This window comes from Cetorhinus maximus, chromosome 12 (genome assembly GCF_964194155.1).
Source record: "Cetorhinus maximus chromosome 12, sCetMax3.hap1.1, whole genome shotgun sequence".
NCBI classification, from domain to species: Eukaryota; Metazoa; Chordata; class Chondrichthyes; order Lamniformes; family Cetorhinidae; genus Cetorhinus; species Cetorhinus maximus.
This window is the reverse complement of record NC_135890.1, coordinates 433992-451219: the sequence shown is the minus strand read 5'-3', so window position 1 is coordinate 451219 and position 17228 is coordinate 433992. Positions and strand designations below refer to the sequence as shown.

At 44.1% G+C, this 17228-nt stretch overlaps 1 protein-coding gene across 1 annotated transcript in view; it reads left to right on the top strand.

Annotated features, from left to right (window-relative positions):
- The window catches only part of pcloa (piccolo presynaptic cytomatrix protein a), a 755467-nt gene that overhangs the window by 332664 nt on the left and 405575 nt on the right, over nt 1–17228 (top strand). Inside the window, exons 5-6 of the mRNA XM_078553074.1 lie at nt 9635–14558; nt 14935–17012. Coding sequence (XP_078409200.1) covers nt 9635–14558; nt 14935–17012 — 7002 coding nt within the window. The remainder of the gene's footprint in view (nt 1–9634; nt 14559–14934; nt 17013–17228) is intronic.

The following is a 17228-nucleotide window of genomic DNA, read 5'->3' as shown; positions in this document are numbered from 1 at the left end:
GTTTGTAATGGTGGAGGACAATCAATGATTGGAACAATCAAACTGAGGCACAGGACAGGAAGAAATATGTAGAAATGGAAAATTGGAAGGAATTGTGAAGAGCTAACAGCAAGAACACGGAAAATAAAAGTGGAAAAGATGCAGGAGCGACCAAACAAAAACATAACAAAAACATAAAACAGATAAAGTGAAGCCTGTCTCAAAACAACAGAGCGAGTCCCATTTTCTGATTTCCAAATAATGTTGGCTTCCTCGAACGTTATTTTTATGGGAGAGATGATGGTGTAGTGGTATTGTTGCTGGATTAGTAATCCCGAGACACAGGGTAATGCTCTAGGGGGCCTGGGTTCGAATTCTGCCATGGCAGATGGTGGGATTTGATTATTGAATAAAAACCTGACAATGGCAAACATATTGGCATAGTCTTACTTTGTACCTTGAACACAATCTGTAACCTGGCATATTCCCCACTCTACCATTAGTATCAACCCTGGTTCAATCAGGCATACCTAAAAATGAGGTGTCAACCTGGTGAAGCTATAACATAGGGGCTACTTGTGTGTCAAACAGCAGAAGCAGCAAGTGATAGACAGAACTAAGTGATCCCACAACTAACGGATCAGATCTAAGCTCTGCAGCCATGAATTGTGGTGGGCAGCTAAACAACTCATGGGTCGAAGAGGAGGTGGCTCCACAAATATCCTCATCCTCAATGATGGAGGAGCCCAGCTCATCAATGCAAAAGGTAAGGCTGAAGCATTTGCTACAATCTTCAGCCAGAAGTGCCAAGTGGGATGATCCATCTCGGCCTCCTCCAGAGGTCCCCAGCATCACAAGATGCCAGTCTTCAGCCAATTCGATTCACTCCACATGATATCAAAAAACTGCAAAGGCTATGGGGCCTGATGATATTCTGGTAATTGCTATTGCCAGAATATTGTCACGCCCCATAGCCTTTGCAGTTGCTTGCTTGTGCTAATAGGACGTGTGCTCCTAGCCAAGCTGTTCCAGTACAGCTACAACACTAGCATCTACCTGGCTATGTCCTGTACACAAAAAGTAGGAAATATCAAACTCGGTCAATTACCGCCCCATCAGTCTACTCTCGATCACCAGTAAAGTAATGGAAAGGGTCATCAACAGTGCTATTAAGTGGCACTTGCTTGGCAATAACTTGCTCACTGATGCCCAATTTGGGTTCTGCCAGGGCCACTCAGCTCCTGACCTCATTACAGCCTTGGTTCAAACATGGACAAAAGAGCTGAACTCCAGAGGTGAGATGAGAGTGACTGCCCTTGACATTAAGGCAGCATTTTCAAGGAGCCCTAGAAAAACTTGAGTCAATGGGAATCCGGTAGAAAACTCTCAGCTTGTTGGAGTCATACCTAGCACAAAGGAAGGTGGTTGTGGTTGTTGAAGGTCAGTCATCTCAGCTCCAGGACATCACTGCAGGAGTTCCTCAGGGTAGTGTCCTCGGCCCAACCATCTTCAGCTGCTTCATCAATGACCTCCCTTCCATCATAAGGTTAGAAGTAGGGATATTCAGTGATAATTACACAATGTTCAGCACCATTCGTGACGCCTCAGATACTGAAGCAGTCCATGTCCAAATGCAGAAAGAGCTGGACAATATCCAGGCTTGGGCTGGCAAGTGGCAAGTAACATTCATGCCACTCAAGAGTCAGGCAATGACCATCTCCAAGAAGAGAGAATCCAACCATCACCCCTTGATGTTCAATGGCATTACCATCACTGAGTCCCCCAACATCAACATCCTGGGGGTTACCATTGACCAGAAACTGAACTGGACGAACCATATAAATACTGTGGCTACAAGAGCAGAGGTCAGAGTCTAGGAATCGTGCGACATGTAACTCACCTCCTGGCTCCCCAAAGCCTGTCCAACATCTACAAGGCACAAATCAGGAATGTGATGGAATATTCCCCACTTGCCTGGATGAGTGCAGCTCCCACAACACTCAAGAAGCTTGACACCATCCAGGACAAAGCAGTCCACTTGATTGGCACCACATCCACAAACCTTCACTCCCTCCACCACCGATGCACAGTAGCAGCAGTGTGTACCACCTACAAGATGCACTGCAAGAATTCACCAAGGCTCCTTAGACAGCACCTTCCAAACACATGACCACTACCACCTAGAAGGACAAGGGCAACATGTAGATGGGAACATCACCATCTGGAAGTTCCCCTCTAAGTCACTCACCATCCTGACTTGGAAATATAAGACCATAAAACATAGGAGCAGGAATTAGGCCATTCAGCCCATCGAGTCTGCTCCACCATTCAATCATGGCTGATAAGTTTCTCAACCCCATTCTCCCACCTTCTTCCCGTAACCTTTGATCCCCTTGCCAATCATATATATACATAACCAATATATCGCCGTTCCTTCACTGTCGCTGCGTCAAAATCCTGGAACTCCCTCCCTAACAGCACTGTGGGTGCACCTACACCACATGGACTGCAGTGGTTCAAGAAGGCAGCTCACCACCACCTCCCCAAGGGCAACTAGGGATGGGCAATAAATGCTGGCCTAGCCAGCAAAGCCCACATCCCATGAATGAATAAAAAAATACACGGAACAAAAACCCAATCCTGAATATGTTAAACTTTATCCTTATTACTATTCCTTATTTTTAAACTGGACTTTTCTGCTGAACACAGACAATTAAAGTGTTTAACCCTCTGTCTGGAAATTATCCCCAGTGGCCTCCAGAACAAAAGAATTCTCTTCTCAGCTTCAGGAATGTCACACCTTGTTATGCCGGATCTTCTAACAGGTCAGCTGGGACTGTACAGACCAATGTCAAAAGGAGCTACAGGAAGGCCACTTGCATTTGATAAGCCAACCTTGCTTGTGGAGTCCATGGGTCTGTTGAGACAATGGCGTCCCAAACACTAGACCTTCAACATGAATGACACCCCTTTCAACCCATAATGGCTGAGATATTATCAGTCCTGAAAGCAAAGCCAATTTCAGACGTTAGATAAACAACCTTTATTGCAGACAGTGTGGAGAAGGAAGGTCACATCACCCAAGACCCTGGCCTTTTGAGCAGTTTACCTTTCTGAGCTGCTTTCTAATATCGAACTGACAGGCCACACAGAAGCAAACTCTGTCTAGAATGGATCACAGTCCCATCTAACCTGACTCGAATGGAAGATTTTGTATTTTTGCCTGTAGAACTGATGCCATCTCTGCATGCCCACTTCATCTCCCAACATCAACACCATCTGAAAAAGCAATTCTTACAACATGGGTCTCCAACCAGCCAACTTTCAAATGCCCAGATGAAAGAGTCCCTCATCGGAGTCTGACTTTGGGAGTCTGGAACTCACGTGAACCAATATTCAGTTTTTCAGTGATCCTCACACTGTTAAGCTCCTTTCCTCTATCCCTCCCTTTACTGAGTGAATGTGGAGCGGGCCATTGCAAACACTCCATTTCGCTGGTTTTCAATGTGTAAAAATAAACTAAGCTTCTGAATTAATCCAAATTTGAGTTTGCTGTGGGATTATTGGTAAAATTGGATCACACAAAAACTGAGGGGTTGGGAAAATACACCACTGCTTATTCTAAAAAAACAAACTCATTCAAAATCCCTTCTGTTTACAGACGGGTGGTAAGATGGAAATAGTGCTGACTGAACTGACCCCATCCATAACAGAAAATTAACCACACAACCAAAGTTCAACACACATTAGAACAAAATAAAATCTGTTATTTCCAATAACACAAAACTCCTGTCACTTTACTGGAACAAGAGGAACCATAGTCACAGTCAATGAGAGTGAAGGCTAAGTTGACCAGTGTACAGTCCAATACCTCTTATTTCATTTGATAATTAAAGGGAAATTGAACATTTTTGGTAGCAAAATCTAATTTATTGATGTGTAAAACGTGATTTCCTGATTAATGTGAAAGTTTACTTCATGCGTAGCAATGCCAGGGACATGATTGGGAGCTTGTGAGTTTTATTCTCATAAATTATACAGTGATCATTGTCTTTAGTAATAAGTTTATTTTATTTGGATATTGTAGAGTATGTGAAATTTGAATCTGCTACAGAATTATCAAACCGTATTTTAGAAGAGCTTCAGTGTCGGCAGTGGTCAGCATTGATATAGTTTTAGAGGGGCCCTGAGACACTCATCACAAAGACAACAGGATTGAGGCAGAAGCTTAGAACAGAGAGAAATCTGACAACTGGGGGAGAAAACTACAATGAATGACATAAAAAAAGAGCCAGAAAGAAAATAAAATGACAGAAATAACCAAAGAGGAAGGAGAGATTAACACGAGGACACCATAAATACATGTGGACACTGAGAAGAGGGAAAAGTAACATCTCCTAATGAAAAAATTGTGGGTTACAGAAATACTCTGAAACCTATAGACATGGGCAGAGTTCCTACCTAATGGAATACAATATATCTCGTATCTCTGTGAATCTAATTCTCACAACCAGGAGGACACACCTGAACACTGGCCTACATCCACTCTTACACACACACCGACACATACTCTTCAGCACACACTCCTGCTAACACTGCAGAACACACTCCTGCACATACTCCTGCACACACTCCTGTACATACTCCTGCACACACTCCTGTACAGTATCCAGCTTGCATTCTAATGCACACTCCTGCGCACACTCCTGCGCACACTCCTGCGCACACTCCTGCGCACACTCCTGTACAGTATCCAGCTTGCATTCTAATGCACACTCCTGCGCACACTCCTGTGTACACTCCTGTGTACACTGCTGTGCACATTCCTGCCCTCACTTCTGTGTAGACTCCTGCGTACACTCCTGCGCACATTGCTGCACACGCTCCTGCGCACACTCCCCTGAGCACACTTCTGTGCACACTCCTGCTCACACTCCTGCATGCACTCCTGCGTACACTCCTGCACACATTGCTGCACACGCTGCTGCACACACTCCTGTGCACACTCCTGAGCACATTCCTGTGCACACTCCTGCGTACATTGCTGCACATGCTGCTGCGCACACTGCTGCATAAACTCTTGCGCACACTCCTGTGCACGCGGCTGCACACTCTCCTGCGCACACTCCTGCACACACTCCTGTGCACACTGCTGCACACTCTCCTGAAAACACTCCTGCGCACCCTCCTGTGCACACTGCTGCACACTCTCCTGCGCACACTCCTGCGCACACTGCTGCACACTCTCCTGAAAACACTCCTGCGCACCCTCCTGTGCACACTGCTGCACACACTCTTGTGCACACTCCTGCGCACACTGCTGTGCATTATCCTGCACACACTCCTGCGCACACTCCTGCGTACATTGCTGCACACACTGCTGCAAACACTCTTGCGCACACTCCTGTGCACACTGCTGCACACACTCTTGTGCCCACTCTTGTGCACATTCCTGCGCACACTGCTGCACACTCTCCTGTAAACACTCCTGCGCACACTGCTGCATATATTGCTGCACTAACTCTTGCGCCCACTCTTGCGCCCACTCTTGCGCCCACTCTTGCGCCCACTCTTGTGCACACTGCTGCGCACACTTCTGTGCATATTGCTGCACACACTGCTGCGCCCACTCTTGCGCACACTCTTGCACACGCTGCTGCACACAGTCCCGCGCACTCTACTGAGCACAGTCCTGCGCACATTGCTGCACACACTGCTGTGTCCATCTTTGCGCACACTGGCACACACTCTTGCACACACTGCAGCGCACACTGCTGTACACACTCCTGCGCACTCTCCTGCACACACTCCTGCGCACACTGCTGCACCGACTCTTGCGCACACTCTTGTGCACACTCTTGCGCACACTCCTGCTCACACTGCTGCACACACTCCTGCATACTCTACTGAGCACACTCCTGTGCACACAGCTGCGCACACTTCTGTGCACACTGCTGCACGCACTCCTGCGTACATTGCTGCACACACTGCTGCGCCCACTATTGCGCACACTGGAACACACTCTTGTGCACACTGCTGCGCACACTGCTGTACACACTCCTGCGCACTCTCCTGTGCACATTGCTGCAGACACTGCTGCGCCTACTCTTGCGCCTACTCTTGCGCCCACTCTTGCGCCCACTCTTGCACACACTCCTGCGCACACTGCTGCGCACACTCCTGCATTCTCTACTGAGCACACTCCTGTGCACACTGCTGCACACACTCTTGCGCACACTCCTGCGCACACTGCTGCACACACTCCTGCATTCTCTACTGAGCACACTCCTGTGCACACTGCTGCGCACACTCCTGCGTACATTGCTGCACACATTGCTGCACACACTGCTGCGCACACTGCTGCAGAGACTCTTGCGCACACTCCTGTGCACACTGCTGCACACATTGCTGCGCCCACTCTTGCGCACACTGGCACACACTAGCACACACTGGCACACACTTCTGCGCACTCTCCTGTGCACACTCCTGTGCACACTGCTGCGCCCACTCTTGCACCCACTCCTGCGCACACTCCAGCATACTCTACTGAGCACGCTCCTGTGCACATTGCTGCACACACTCCTGTGCACACTCCTGAGCATACTCCTGTGCACACTCCTGAGCATACTCCTGCGCACACTGCTGCACACTCTCCTGAAAACACTCCTGCGCACTCTCCTGTGTACATTGCTGCACACTCTCCTGCGCACTCTCCTGTGCACACTGCTGCACACACTCTTGTGCACACTCCTGCGCACACTCCTGTGTACATTGCTGCACACACTCCTGCGCACTCTCCTGTGCACACTGCTGCACACACTCTTGTGCACACTCCTGCGCACACTTGTGCACACACTCTTGCGCCCACTCTTGCTCACGCAGCTGCACCCATTCCTGCATACATTGCTGCACACACTCCTGCGCACACTGCTGCACCGACTCTTGCGCCCACTCTTGCGCCCACTCTTCCGCACACTCTGCACACACTCCTGCATCCTCTACTGAGCACACTCCTGTGCACACTCCTGTGCACACTCCTATGCACATTGCTGCACACACTGCTGCGCCCACTCTTGCGCACACTCTTGTGCACTCTACTGAGCACAGTCCTGCGCACATTGCTGCACACACTGCTGCGCCCACCCTTGCGCACACTGGCACACACTCTTGCACACACTGCAGCGCACACTGCTGTACACACTCCCGCACACACTCCTGTGTACATTGTTGCACACCCTGCTGTGCCCACTCTTGCGCACACTCTTGCGCACACTCTTGCGCACACTCTTGTGCACGCTGCTGCACACACTCCTGCATACTCTCCTATGCACACTCATGTGCACACTGCTGTATACACTCCAGCACACACTCCTGCATACTCTACTGAGCACACTCCCGCGCACACTGCTGCACACACTCCTGTGCACACTGCTGTACACACTCCAGCATACACTCCTGTGCACACTCAGAGCCGTTATATGAAAGATTAAAACTTTTCATAGGGGTCCTCGTGATCTTCATTAAGTTTAATGGAAAATGGATGGAGACAGCAGAACAATTATGTAAATAACTGTTGCCACTAAAGTTAAGACAGATCTGAAGAACTCCCTCAGGTGCTTTAGTTAAAACTGTATTAGGGAAATATCCACATTGTCAAAATATTAAAAAGAACTGTATGAGGTTGGTTTTTATCTTTGCTGTTGGGTGTTAAGTTTCGCCTGGGCAAAGTACAGAAAGGAATTTTCAGTGGAAATGATTGGACATCTCGAACTAAACCTGCCTGATTTCCTTCCATGTAAAACAGTTGGAAATGAAATTGGAGTTGTAACGTGTCTGCTACTTTCCCCATCAGATTTCCCTCTTTGCTGTTTGCTAAATTGATGATTAATGCCTTGATATCCTGACATTGGAGTTTTGGCTCTTTCAAGTGAAACGCATCCCACTCCCTTTTTGGGCTTCGATTGGGAAAACTACTTTGTAGCAATGAGAAAACGGGAACCAAACTTCAACATTAATCAAAGCTCAAAGGCCAATTCTCACTGCTCATTACAAACTGGGGAGTTTCGCAACCACGGGGTGGAAATAAAGTTTAATTAATTCTTTTAGATAGGGTTATGCTTGTCACATTTTCCCTTGACAAGCACTGACTAACCCAATATCTTGTCATTGTTGTGAGTATGATTGCTGAAGATGGTTATTAAATTGTGAGGGAAATGCAGAGTCACTTAGCCATGGAATCTGCAGCCAACAACATTTAAGTACAATAAAAAACTATTAGATTTATTTTTCCGTTGCCTTATGATACCCAGAGATGCTGCAGTTGCTGCTCTGGGAAGTATATGGTACCAGACTAGTACAATTTCTTAACATAAACACAAGTAATATTTACATAAAGAATGTTATCAAGCCCATTGGACCTGTTTTGATTGATTAATTACTGGGAGGATATCGACACGAGCCCCTCACAAATTATATCAATTGGGGATGGATTCCCAGAATAAACAGAATGTTATTGATGCTTTTTACAGCTTCCCTTTATTTTCACTTGTTCCATAAAATGTGTGATCTCATAAAATTGGTGCTTCAACCAAAACATTTTAGTGCAGGCTGTAATGTTCAAAAGAGAGGGTCAAAAATGCAATGAAAACCCCATTTAGGAGTTTCCAATGGTCAAGTTAGGGGGAGATGCTATTGCAAGTTACTCATCATTCCCACTGTTATTACTGTACTTCTCGTTCCGGAGATTATCAAGAGATCCAATATTTGGAGAGCCTCGATTTACATGTCTCATTAATGTCATTGAACCAGAAGCATATTTTAATTTGTAAAAATCAAGGACAGATCATTATAATATTCTCAAGGGCAGTCAGGAAAGGGCAATAAATGCTGGTCTAGCCAACAACGCCCACATCCCATGAATGAATTTTTAAAATTTAGCACTGTTTGTTAGGTAATAAGCCATACATGATTTTCTCAGCTTTATCTAAAGAATGTAATGAACTTTTGCTTACATTAAAGAAGTGTAATTGTATAACTCAATATTAAGTGCTCCAGTGAAAGATGTGGATTATTCTAAAGATATTCCCTAATTTCAGCGGTCTCAAGTCAAAGAAGCTACAAGTATTTACCCAAAGTTTCAGAAACTCAGGATCATTATAAATAGATCAATTCAGTGGTTCAGTTTGAAAATGTACAGTCATTTAAGAAATTCTGAATCAATCAGATATTATTTATTTTTTAAGTATCTCACTGGTTTCACTTCCTCTTTGTAAAATCACTGACCACTTTCTGATGTAAATTATTTGGAAAATATAATCGCACAATCCAGTAATTGTTCAATATCTAAACGGAAGTAATTAGATGTTGGAAATGTAACAGCATTTCTAGATGGGTTCAGTTTGTTACTGGTGGGTGGTTAAATGTTGTTGCCAAAAAGTAAAGTAAAAAAATTGGGATATTAAATAATGCAGTAAAATATTTTGGTATAAAATTCCTGCTATAAATTTGAATTTTATGCAGAATTGGCAGAGTTCTGTTGTGATTATAGCAGGGTTACTTATTGACTTTAAGAAATCAGTTGTAATTGTTGAAATTGTAAATTTATATCATCAATAGTTGCCTTACATTTAACAAAATATTATATTTTCTTAAACAGGAAAAGGAGGAAGAAAAGATAGAGTCATCAGCACCTCAGCAGCAGAGAAGTCCCCAGGGTTTGAGTGATACGGGTTATTCATCGGATGGTATATCAAGTTCACTGGGTGAAATTCCAGCTATTCTTCAAAGTGAAGATAAAGATTTACTCAAGGAACCAGCTAGAAAAAGTTCCATTTCTCAGGAAACTAGTCCTTCTAGCCCATCAGATCTTGCCAAGCTGGAAAGTACAGTTCTTTCAATCTTAGAAGCTCAGGCAAATACACTAAGTAATGAGAAGTCAGGCCAATACAAAGATCCTTATGGACTTTACACTGACCATGAAAGGGAGCGGCACAGACCAAGAACCTTGCCAATTACACCAGAATCTTATAGCTCAGATGAAGAAGACCTTGAAGACATTCAGGAAGAAGATGAGGAAGCTCTGGAAGATCATGGTCATGAAGACACATTAGCTCGAAAAGACTACAGTGAAAGCCATGGTTCTCAGGATGAAGCAGCAGTGAGGAGGCAACGATATGATTCTTTAGAAGACAGTAGTGAAAGTGAGCACTCACCCCGTCCTCATAGACAGAGGAAGATCAGTGTTGGATCATCAAGCAGTGACAGCCAAGGATCTGGTGATGAAGAAGATTTTATTCGAAAACAAATCATTGAGATGAGTGCAGAAGAAGATGCATCAGGATCTGATGAGGATGAATATATTAGGAGTCAGCTGAAAGAGATAAGTGGAAAGGGGCGCCCAGAGAGCAAAGGGCCAACTGTTAAGCACAAACGTCTTTCAAAAAAAAGTAGCACAAGCCATGATGACGATTCAGGGAGGCGCCATTCATGGCATGATGATGATGATGAAGAAGAAATGTATGATGAAAGCCCTGAGTCTAAGTACAGAGAGACTAAAAGTCAAGACAATGAAGAGTTGTCCGTTTCAGCTGGTGGAGGCCTTAGACGTTTTAAAACAATAGATTTGAACAGTTCTATTACAAATAAATATGCAGAAGGTTCTGAGAACAAAAAGGATAGCTTGTACTATGAAGAAGAACCAGAGCTAGAGATGGAAAGCTTAACTGATTCACCAGAAGATAGATCAAGAGGTGAAGGCTCATCTAGTCTGCATGCAACATCCAGTTTTACACCTGGTACTTCACCTACATCAGTTTCATCATTGGATGAAGACAGTGACAGTAGTCCGAGTCACAAGAAGATGCTTGGGGAGAGTAAACAGCAAAGAAAGGCTCGACACAGATCACCTGGTCCTCTGTTGCCTACTATTGAAGATTCTTCTGAAGAAGAAGAATTGCGGGAGGAAGAAGAACTTTTGCGAGAACAAGAAAAACAGCGAGAGTTAGAACAGCAACAAAGAAAGAGTTCAACAAAGAAATCAAAGAAAGATAAAGATGAACTAAGAGCTCAGAGAAGACGTGAGCGTCCGAAAACCCCTCCAAGTAATCTCTCGCCAATTGAGGATGCTTCACCTACAGAAGAGTTGCGACAAGCAGCAGAAATGGAGGAGTTACATCGTTCTTCATGTTCTGAATATTCACCAAGCATTGAATCTGAACCTGAAGGATTTGAAATACATCCAGAAAAAATTATAGAAGTACAGAAAGTTTACAAATTGCCAACATCTGTGTCGCTGTATTCTCCTACAGATGAGAATGCTGGTAGTATTATGCAAGAAGTTGATGCTATTAACCAGAAGTCTTTGAAAAGTGCAGATGAAGCATATGAAGAAATGATGCAGAAAGCAAAATTACTTCAGAATCAAAAAGAACCTGATGATGTGTTTGAAAAGGAGCCTTTATATGGGGGCATGTTAATTGAAGACTATATCTATGAGTCTCTAGTGGAAGATACTTACAATGGAACAACAGATAACCGTTTTCTTAATGCAGGACAGGAGACCAGCACTGCTTTGTCACAAGAATCTGAAAAGAAATTAAGAAGTCCAGATGAAATTTATGAAGAAATAATGAAGAAAACCACTAGTCTCAGTGATCCTGGACATTATTATTACAACCAACCTTTAGATGTAAACCTCCATCAACAGGATTTGCCTTCCACTGTGACTGGTGTGAAAGAAACATTTGTTACATTTTCATTGGATGTCACAGAATCTTCCCCAAAGATAGAAAAACAGTTGTTAGACGCTGATGCTGCTTATGAGGAGCTCATGAAGCGACAGAATGCACTGCTGACCCCTGGAAGCAGTCCAACTCAGCCCAGTACTCCTGAATCACTTGCCTCTGCTGAATCAGAGGCCACTGGCAGCTCCTCACGGGTATTTACACCTGCTTCCACTAGGGTGAATGGCAAACATTTAACCTCAATACCACTTTCTGGTACAGAACCAGTGCAAATTGCAGCAACAGGTAGTATGGTGCATGCTATCCCTGATGTCAAAATTACCCAGCACTTTTCTGTGGAAGATGACATTGAATATGGAGAGCAATATTATGTAGATAACAGAGAGCTATCGTACGAAATCACCAAAACAGTCAAAGAAAGCAAACCGGGGACTACAACCAGCAGTATGGCATCAACATCAGTGATACCTACAGCTTTTGCAACTCCTATTAGCACAATTACCTCTACTGTTAGTGTAACTAGCAGCTCTCCAGTTTGCTCCACTGGGCCGGTTGGTGTATCAAGGACAAAAGATTTTGTTGTCCTTAGTATAAACACAAGTGAAGAAAATTACACTTCAACACAAACAGCTGTAAGTACTGTCAAGACTACAACAAGCCCATTAACCTCAGCAACAGGAAGAATTTCTCAAGTATATCCCATTTCAACCATTGGTCCTTCAGGGCCATCAGCCATGTCAGACCATGTACTTATTTCTGTGCCTCCTAGTCGAGACAATTCTGAAATTCTCACCTCCGCTACAGTGACTTTGGTTCCAGAAACTAGACAGCTTTTGGATAAACAATCAGCTGTGGATAGTGTTTCTGATAAAGCTTCAGTGTCTATGGCACCAGCTTCAATGGGGATGACATTCTATGGATCTCCAGGGAAAACCCAACCAATACAAGTGGTTACAGGAAAAGAGAAAATTGCAACCACATCATCATTACATTCACCACTCCCTCCACTGCCACCACCTCCTCCTCCCTTACCTCCTTCAGCCTTTCCAAAGCCAGTTATCATCCCAAAGAAGAAACCTGCAGCTGATATACCAACCTGTAGAATAGGAATCCCTATACACACTAGTGTTGTAACTAGTTTGTCTAATACTTTAGATCAGAACAGTTTAACAGCAAATGGAAAAATATTTCATCCAATGCCACCCCCTGTCCCTCCTAAACCAACCTCAATTCCATCAGGATTACCTTTCACCACGAGACCAACAGATGGAATACGCCCTGCAATCCCGCCTAAGCCTTCATTTGCTCATCTTCCTATAACCGTACATAGACCAAGCGAATTACAACATAGAGCTTCAACCTCAACTACAACTTTGTCTTTGAACTTGACTTCACCAGATTTCAAACTAATCTCTCCCACATCTCCTCTCTCCCCACATTCAAATAAATCTTCTCCAAAGCTAACTATGCATTCCCAAGCTACATATGTAGTAATCACTTTGCCATCTGAACCAGGTACTCCAACTGAATCTGTAACCTGCCAAGCACCTTCCACCCAACCATCTGTATTCCCTTCAAAGCAGCATGGTCTACCATGTCTACCATCAGCCATATCCTTGGCTCATTTTACCAAATCTTTGGAAGCTCAGAAAATAGTTGAAAAGGGAAAAACAGAGACTGTTTATTTTTATCAGAGTTTGGCACAGGGTGTCGTGTCAACAGTCGAACATGGGATATCAACCAACGTCTCGCAGGCCCCAGTTTCGGTGATATATGACAAAGTACCAAGTACAGGCACAATTAGTGTCGCTATAACCATACCTCCTGAAAGAAAATATCCTGAACAGCCACAATTTCAAGAAAATGGGAGAACACTAGAACACAGAGCACAGTTTACAAGCGATGTGATTGATCTTCGTACTTTGACAAATTTGGATGCTGATATGACAGATTACGGCATGGATTTGTCTACTTTCTCTATAGATGGGAGAAGACATGCTTTAGTGATTGATTCTGGTGGCATACGTCATATCAGTGCAGTTCAGCCTGCCATTGTGAATCTAAGTGCAACCAGACCAGGTGAACAAATTCCAGTTTCAACACTGGCACTGAACACTGGAAGTATGACTGTAGTTACCTGTACAACAACTACAACATTCACTGCAACCACTGACACTTGTGAAAGATATATGGATCTTGGGCATGTCGAGTCTATACCACTTCAACTAACAACCAAGACTGATGAAGCAACATGCAGTGTTGCTCACTGTCAGTCACCTGCCACAGGTACAGTAGAAGTACCAATCAACCTGTCTTGTACTGCTACTCCCATTTCAGGTTGGCCTATTATAGAAGCAGTAACCAAAGCCCCTATTAGTACAACAAATGGATGGATAGATGTAGAATCAGAGGTTAAAGCGGTTGATTTAAGCACAACAAAGCCCCATCGGACGATGGTGACCACGGATGAATTAACATCTGGAATTGTTACTACAATTGTAGAGGAGGAAGACAAGCCTGTAGATCTTACTTCTGGAAGGCGGAATGTTTGCTGTGATATGGTTTACAAGTTTCCATTTGGTCGCAGTTGTTCATCTTTGACACAGCAACCTGTTTCCACCCTACCTGAAGATCGTTATGGCTATAGAGATGACCACTATCAATATGGCCGTGGTGGCTCCCAAGGTTATCGAGGATTTGGAAGCATGAAGCCTTCCATGTCTGATACCAACTTGGCTGAAGCTGGTCTGTTTCTATATAAAAGCAAGCATAGCTTTGACTATTGTAGTAATGGTACTGATGCAGCAGTAGACCTTACAGCAGGAAAACTGACGACAGGTCAGTATGATACACCAACAGATCTTTCCTTAAAATTAAAACTGCATGGGTTCCCTCAACTCATATTGGGCTAATCTTTCTCTTTTGCATCATTTCTAAATCTTATTTTTTTTTATTTTGATACAGAACTTTAAGCATGTGAAAATGGAATGCAATGTATTTTTGGTTGATCTGTTTTGCTTGCGCACAGCTGGTTGCATGCTCTGCATGATTTTTCAGCATTGTTTTTGCTTCAACTGTAATTGCAACTATTAATGATGATGAAGAATTGCATGCAATCTTTGCTTTGATCACCTGGATGGAATGGCAATGATTATCCCCACAAATCAATTTGATTATCTCGGAATGAGTTCTATTTCTGACACTATAATTACAGGTGAATTAATGGACTATTCTGCAGTTTGTACTCAGCCTCAAGATCACCTCAGCAAGGGAACACTGAGCTATCCAGAGACGCGTCAAGTGATTGCAGACACTGGCACGCCACAGTATTCTCAAGCAAGAATAACACCAACGATAGGAAGTCACTATGGCATGCCAAGTGTTTTACGTTCTTCTGGTGGTGTTGTTTATTCTTCTGTGGCAACTCCAATCCCATCCACTTTTGCGATTACTACCCAGCCAGGTTCAATATTCAGCACTTCTCTTAGTCTCCATGGCAGTGATACAATGCCTTCACTATCAGCTCTGCAGCATATTCAGCCAATGCCCAAGTCTTCTAGTTACTTGACAACGGCTGATATAGGAAGAGAGATGGGTCCTGGGGTTTCTCTAGGTTTAGATACATCTGGGCTTGTGCCTAACCTAACAACAATTTCAGCAACGTATCCAGATACATCATCAGAGGTCAGTTTTATGCAGACTGAAACCGATTACATGCAAAAACATACCATTGACCCTTCCATGGTTCCCAAGCTGTCACCCATTACTTCACCTGTATCTGAAGAAAACAAACATTTATTGATGGAAAGGGAAATGCTGGAGTTTGAGAAGATGAAACAGATACGCTTAGCTGAAGAGCTGGAGCGCGAACGACATGAGATCCAGATATTTCGAGAACAAGAAAAACTCATCGTTCAACGAGAGCTTCAGGAACTCCAAACAATGAAGCAACAACTCCTATATCAGCAGGAGGAAGAGCGACAAGCTCAGTTTATGATACAACAAGAAACAATAGCCCAGCAACAGATGCAGCTTGAACAAATACAGCAGCTGCAGCAGCAATTGCAACAACAACTCGAGGAGCAAAAGATTCGACAGATATATCAGTACGCATTTGATCCTTCTGGTTCAATCACTCCTCAGACAACAACAGATCAAGCAATGATAGAATCCCAGTACGCAACAGCAGAAAATGGTCAGTTCTGGCATGCTCAGGACGCTAGTACAACAGCTTCAGCCATGATGGGACATGATGTACCACAGACACAGCCATGGTATACTCCTCAGTCAGATGGTATTCCACAGCATGTTCCTCAACCTTGCATGCTGAGCTCAGTGTCAGAAATGTCTTTGAAAGACCTTGATGTGCGAGAGGCAAGAGCCTTGAGAAAGAGGAGCTCCATGCCAAAGTTGCGTGGTCAGTATGGTGACAGCCTTGATGGAAATTTGCAAGAGCAAAGATCATACAAAAAGATAGTTGACAGTGGAGTCCAGACTGATGATGAGGAGGGAACAGAAAGATGCTACACCAGTAGAAGAAGAAGAACTAAGAAAAGTGTGGATAGCAGTGTTCAGACTGACGATGAAGATAATCAGGAGGACTGGGATATTCCCACCAGAAGGCGAAAGTCTCGTGTGGGGAAGTATGCTGATGGTGGTACAGAGGTAGATAAAACAAAGCGCCCGCATTTTGCAAAACTCTCAAATATCGCTATGCAGACTGTAGCTGAGATTTCTGTTCAAACCGAACCTGAGGGTAATATAAGGACACCTTCAATAAGGGCTCAAATTGAATCAAAGATCGAAATTGTAAAGCACATTTCAGCTCCAGAGAAAACATACAAAGGTGAAAGCTTAGGTTGCCAGACAGAAACAGACTCAGATGGACAAAGTCCCCAGTACCTGAGTCATAAGATCATTACAGCCATATCCCCACAAAAAACTGACAAAAAGCGTCCAACACCATTAGAAATAGGCTATTCAAATCATCTTCGAGCAGATTCTTCCTTCAAAGTATTTCCTTCCCCACCCAAATCTCCGAAGGTATTGTACTCACCAATCTCACCAATGTCCCCAAACAAAGAATTGGAGGCAGCGTTTGTGCCCTATGAGAAATCTCCTTCTGTTGACAAAAGCTCCCAGAAACTAATGGCTCCTGAACCACCAAAAAATCAGCCTCTAAGTCCACGGACCATCAAGGTGATGCAGCGATCCATGTCTGATCCAAAACCACTGAGTCCTACAGCAGAAGAAAGCTCTAGGTTACATTTCCAGTATAGTGACACCTACTCGGTAAGGACCCTGCTACTTAACTGTTCCTGATTGTTTGTAGCATGAAACATTGCTTTTAGCAAGTAGATAGTGGTGAATCTGCTTATGGTACTGTACTTCTGGCAACTATAACAGTAACACCTCGTATCACTGCTAATAATTCAGTTCAGTGTGGATAATATACATAGAAGTGTCATGTACTCATCAGGTCATTGTTCTAGCTCAGTTTGTTGCCTG